General features: G+C 45.7%; 1 protein-coding gene across 1 annotated transcript in view; it reads left to right on the top strand.

Annotated features, from left to right (window-relative positions):
• The window catches only part of LOC112267481 (ras-related protein Rab-38-like), a 16,154-nt gene extending 10,749 nt beyond the window's left edge, over nt 1-5,405 (top strand). Inside the window, exon 3 of the mRNA XM_042297617.1 lies at nt 5,185-5,405. Within this exon, the coding sequence (XP_042153551.1) occupies nt 5,185-5,337 (153 nt within the window). The 3' untranslated portion in view covers nt 5,338-5,405. The remainder of the gene's footprint in view (nt 1-5,184) is intronic.
• Nucleotides 5,406-6,543: the final 1,138 nt, after the last annotated feature.

Below are 6,543 nucleotides of genomic sequence, written 5' to 3'. Positions count from 1 at the left end.
TGCTATAGACAGTGATGTAGAGAGTGGTGTATGGAGTGCTATAGACAGGGGTGTAGAGAGTGGTGTATGGAGTGCTATAGACAGTTGTGTAGAGAGTGGTGTATGGCGTGCTATAGACAGTGGTGTAGAGAGTGGTGTATGGAGTGGTGTATGGCATGCTATAGACAGTGGTGTAGAGAGTGATGTATGGCGTGGTGTATGGAGTGCTATAGACAGTGATGTAGAGAGTGGTGTATGTAGTGCTATAGACAGTGATGTAGAGAGGGGTGTATGGAGTGCTATAGACAGTGGTGTAGGGAGTGGTGTATGGCATGCTATAGACAGTGGTGTAGAGAGTGATGTATGGTGTGGTGTATGGAGTGCTATAGACAGTGATGTAGAGAGTGGTGTAGGGAGTGGTGTATGGCATGCTATTGACAGTGGTGTAGGGAGTGGTGTATGGAGTGCTATAGACAGTGGTGTAGAGAGTGGTGTAGGGAGTGGTGTATGGCGTGCTATAGACAGTGGTGTAGAGAGTGGTGTATGGCGTGCTATAGACAGTGGTGTAGGGAGTGGTGTATGGCGTGCTATAGACAGTGGTGTAGAGAGTGGTGTATATGGCGTGCTATAGACAGTGGTGTAGAGAGTGGTGTATGGCGTGATGTAGTGGTGTGGTGTATGGAGTGCAGTGGTGTAGACAGTGAGTGCTATAGACAGTGGTGTAGAGAGTGATGTATGGTGTATGTAGTGCTATAGACAGTGTGTATGTAGTGCTATATACAGTGGTGTATGTGTATGCTATAGACAGTGGTGTAGGGAGTGGTGTATGGCGTGCTATAGACAGTGGTGTAGAGGGTGGTGTATGGCGTGCTATAGACAGTGGTGTAGAGAGTGGTGTATGGCGTGCTATAGACAGTGGTGTAGGGAGTGGTGTATGGCGTGCTATAGACAGTGGTGTAGAGAGTGGTGTATGGAGGGCTATAGACAGTGGTGTATGGAGTGCTATAGACAGTGATGTAGAGAGTGGTGTATGGCATGCTATAGACAGTGGTGTAGAGAGTGGTGTATGGCGTGCTATAGACAGTGGTGTAGACAGTGGTGTATGGAGTGCTATAGACAGTGATGTAGAGAGTGGTGTATGGCATGCTATAGACAGTGGTGTAGAGAGGGGTGTATGGAGTGCTATAGACAGTGGTGTGGAGAATGGTGTATGGAGCGCTATAGACAGTGGTGTAGAGAGTGGTGTATGGAGGGCTATAGACAGTGATGTAGAGAGTGGTGTATGGAGGGCTATAGACAGTGGTGTATGGAGTGCTATAGACAGTGATGTAGAGAGTGGTGTATGGCATGCTATAGACAGTGGTGTAGAGAGGGGTGTATGGAGTGCTTTAGACAGTGGTGTAGAGAGTGATGTATGGCGTGGTGTATGTAGTGCTATAGACAGTGGTGTAGGGAGTGGTGTATGGCATGCTATAGACAGTGGTGTAGAGAGTGGTGTATGGAGTGCTATAGACAGTGATGTAGAGAGTGGTGTATGGAGTGCTATAGACAGTGGTGTAGAGTGGTGTATGGCGTGCTATAGACAGTGGTGTAGAGAGTGGTGTATGGAGTGCTATAGACAGTGGTGTAGAGAGTGGTTTATGGAGTGCTATAGACAGTGGTGTAAATAGTGGTGTATGGCATGCTATAGACAGTGATGTAGAGAGTGGTTTATGGAGTGCTATAGACAGTGGTGTAGAGAGTGGTGTATGGAGGGCTATAGACAGTGGTGTATGGAGTGCTATAGACAGTGATGTAGAGAGTGGTGTATGGAGTGCTATAGACAGTGATGTAGAGAGTGGTTTATGGAGTGCTATAGACAGTGGTGTAAATAGTGGTGTATGGCATGCTATAGACAGTGGTGTAGAGAGTGGTGTATGGAGTGCTATAGATAGTGGTGTAGAGTTGGGTGTATGGAGTGCTATAGACAATGATGTAGAGAGTGGTGTATGGAGTGCTATAGACAGTGGTGTAGAGAGTGGTGTAGAGAGTGGTGTATGGAGTGCTATAGACAGTGGTGTAGAGTGTGGTGTATGGAGTGCTATAGACAATGATGTAGAGAGTGGTGTATGGAGTGCTATAGACAGTGGTGTAGAGAGTGGTGTAGAGAGTGGTGTATGGAGTGCTATAGACAGTGGTGTAGAGAGGGGTGTATGGCATGCTATAGACAGTGGTGTAGAGTGTAGTGTATGGAGTGCTATAGACAATGATGTAGAGAGTGGTGTATGGAGTGCTATAGACAGTGGTGTAGAGAGTGGTGTAGAGAGTGGTGTATGGAGTGCTATAGACAGTGGTGTAGAGAGGGGTGTATGGCATGCTATAGACAGTGGTGTAGAGTGTGGTGTATGGAGTGCTGTAGACAATGGTGTAGAGTGTTGTAGAGAGTGGTGTACGGAGTGCTATAGACAGTGGTGTAGAGAGTGGTGTAGAGAGTGGTGTATGGAGGGCTATAGACAGTGGTGTATGAAGTGGTGTATGGCGTGCTATAGACAGTGATGTAGAGAGTGGTGTATGGCATGCTATAGACAGTGGTGTAGAGAGTGGTGTATGGTGTGCTATAGACAGTGGTGTAGAGAGGGGTGTATTGTGTGCTATAGACAGTGGTGTAGAGAGTGGTGTATTGTGTGCTATAGACAGTGGTGTAGAGAGGGGTGTGCAGACCATTAAGACAAGTCCTTGAGCCTTCCAGTGGTGTTGAGTTGTCCGGTCCATCTCCCTGAAGACTCCATGACGACGTGTTTCTCTTCACGTCTTAGTGGAAACGCAAGATGACGCAAATGACTGATTTTCTCAGAAAGAGCTTTGAGATGTGTGTGTGTGGACCAGTCATGTGCCTGCTATTAGATAAAGCCTCTCTGTTTCATGAACCCGTTCTGAATTTTGTTTTATTTTTGTATGTCTATTATTTGTGGTGAAATAAGCCTATTACAAGAGTCTATAAAGGATCTCTCTCTCTCTCTCTCTCTCTCTCTCTCTCTCTCTCTCTCTCTCTCTCTGTGTGTCTCTCTCCCTGTCTCTCTCTCTATATCTCTGTCTCTCTATCTATCTATCTATCTATCTCTCTGTCTCTCTCTCTCTCTCTCTCTCTCTGTCTCTCTCTCTCTCTCTCTCTCTATGTGGTAATGTAAGATGTTATTAGAGAGGAAGTCTGCTGTAGACTACACTATGTCACATCCTGCTGAGCAAGCTGATAAAGGACCTCATGAAGATTCAATATTCAACTAATTAATTCTGCTGCCCAACTCACCCCATGGTCTGAGGAAGACTGTGTGTTGTGTGTGTGTGTGTTGTGTGTGCATGTGTGTGTGCGTGTGTGTCGCTGGCGAAGCAGCTGTTGGAGGCTTGAAATGTTCTAAAATCAGAAGGCAGACTTTTATCCCTGTCTTAATGTTCTCCCTCTCATTAACTTCTCATTAGTGATCACTGACCCTGTCCTCTCCTGACTTGAACCCATAGTTCACCTCAACGCCGAAGGCTTCGTTACAGAAACCACACCAAATTATTAACGTGTGGATTGGTGTTTTAGTCTCATTATCAAACCGTTGCAATAGGTAGAAGATGCAGATGTGTCACTGCACATCAACCCATGAGTGAGTGAGTGTCGTTGTGTGCCTCTGTGTATGTGTCGGTGTGTCTGTGTCGTTGTGTGCCTCTGTGTATGTGTCTGTGTGTCTGTGTCGTTGTGTGCCTCTGTGTATGTGTCTGTGTGTCTGTGAGCGTTTGAGTTTGATTGATGGATACCAACTTTTATTTCACAGCATCAAAACGTCACACTGACACTACTGAAGAGACATACACTCACAGCCACAACAATACACTCACAGTCACAACAATACACTCACAGTCACAACAATACACTCACAGACACAACAATACACTCACAGACACAACAATACACTCACAGTCACAACAATACACAGTCACAACAATACACTCACAGACACAACAATACACTCACAGACACAACAATACACTCACAGCCACAACAATACACGCACAGTCACAACAATACACGCACAGTCACAACAATACACTCACAGCCACAACAATACACAGCCACACCAATACACAGCCACAACAATACACAGCCACAACAATACACTCACAGTCACAACAATACACTCACAGCCACAACAATACACAGCCACAACAATACACTCACAGTCACAACAATACACTCACAGTCACAACAATACACTCAGAGACACAACAATACACTCACAGCCACAACAATACACAGCCACAACAATACACTCACAGACACAACAATACACAGCCACAACAATACACTCACAGCCACAACAATACACAGCCACAACAATACACAGCCACAACAATACACTCACAGTCACAGCAATACACAGCCACAACAATACACAGCCACAACAATACACTCACAGACACAACAATACACAGACACAACAATACACTCACAGCCACAACAATACACAGCCACAACAATACACTCACAGACACAACAATACACAGCCACAACAATACACTCACAGCCACAACAATACACAATACACAGCCACAACAATACACTCACAGTCACAGCAATACACTCACAGCCACAACAATACACTCACAGTCACAACAATACACTCACAGACACAACAATACACTCACAGTCACAGCAATACACAGCCACAACAATACACTCACAGCCACAACACTACACTCACAGCCACAACAATACACTCACAGCCACAACAATACACTCACAGTCACAGCAATACACTCACAGTCACAACAATACACAGCCACAGCAATACACTCACAGCCACAACAATACACAGCCACAACAATACACTCACAGCCACAACAATACACAGACACAACAATACACAGACACAACAATACACAGACACAACAATACACAGACACAACAATACACTGACAAAACAATACACTGACACTACTGAAGAGACATACACTCACAGCCACAGTAATACACTCACAGACACACAGAAACAGAACCAACTGCATACACATACTGTATGCAGTGGTCTTGGAGTTGGACAGTAATTAATCAAATTAATGTATTGTTTTTTTCCTCTCTCTCTTTCTCTCTCTCTCTCTCTTCCTCTCTCTCTCGCTCTTCCCCTTTCTCTCTCTCTCTCTCTCTCTCTCTCTCTCTCTCTCTCTCTCTCTCTCTCTCTCTAGGAGAATATTAATATAGATGAAGCAGCTAACTGTCTGGTGAAGCACATCATCGCCAACGAGAACGATTTTCTCCAATCAGAAGTCCCTGACACCATCTCCCCCCAATTAAACTCTGGCAGGGGCAGGACCTGCTCCTCCTGTTTCAAATCATAGAATACCTCCACCACTACACACTCCTCCACCAGGACCTCCACCACTACACACTCCTCTACCAGGACCTCCACCACTACACACTCCTCCACCACTACACATTCCTCCACCAGGACCTCCACCACTACACACTCCTCCACCACTACACCCTCCTCCACCACTACACACTCCTCCACCAGGACCTCCACCACTACACACTCCTCCACCACTACACCTCCTCCACCACTACACACTCCTCTACCAGGACCTCCACCACTACACACTCCTCCACCAGGACCCCACCACTACACACTCCTCCACCACTACACACTCCTCCACCAGGACCTCCACCACTACACACTCCTCCACCAGGACCTCCACCACTACACACTCCTCCACCAGGACCTCCACCACTACACACTCCTCCACCAGGACCGCCACCACTACACACTCCTCCACCAGTGTTTCATTCCACTGGCTTCCTGCATGTGTAAACTGCAGGGAGAGAATCCAGGACGCGTGCAGGAGCTCTCCCTCCTCTTCCAAATCATATAAAACATCACATGTTATTGGTCACGCCCACAGTTTACAGCAGGTATAAAAGGTGCAGTGAAATGCTTTCCTGCTAGCTCCCTCAACACTGTAGTACAATATTGATTCATTATTGATTCATTGTAATGAAATGGTAATATGGATAGTAATACAACTGCTATGTACATAATAGGAGGTACAGTATAGATTATAAATTAAATATGTCAGCTAGGACTCTATTTACAAATATGGAGTTGATAGTGTCTTGGTCGCGCAGTTGAATAAATAGTATACAGAACAGCAGCATTGGTGTGAGTGAGTGTGTGTGTGTGTGTGTTTGTGTGTGTGTGTGTGTGTGTTATTGGATTCGATGTGTGGTGAGTCAGTGCAAGATAGTCTCTGAGGTGCAAAAAGTTAGTGTGCAGTGTGTGTGTGTCACAGGAGGTTGGTGGCACCTTAATTGGGGAGGATTGGCTTCTGGTAATGACTGGAACAGAATCAATGGAATGGTATGGAACACTTCAAACACATGGATTCCATGTGTTTGATGCCATTCCATTCACTCCATTCCATTCACTCCATTCCATTCCATTCACTCCATTCCATTCCATTCACTCCATTCCATTCACTCCATTCCATTCATTCCATTCACTCCATTTAATTCACTCCATTCCATTCACTCCATTCCATTCACTCCAT

This window comes from Oncorhynchus tshawytscha, linkage group LG14, assembly GCF_018296145.1.
Source record: "Oncorhynchus tshawytscha isolate Ot180627B linkage group LG14, Otsh_v2.0, whole genome shotgun sequence".
NCBI lineage: Eukaryota > Metazoa > Chordata > Actinopteri > Salmoniformes > Salmonidae > Oncorhynchus > Oncorhynchus tshawytscha.
Note: the sequence above shows the minus strand (reverse complement) of the source record. Positions and strands in the feature narration are given on the sequence as shown.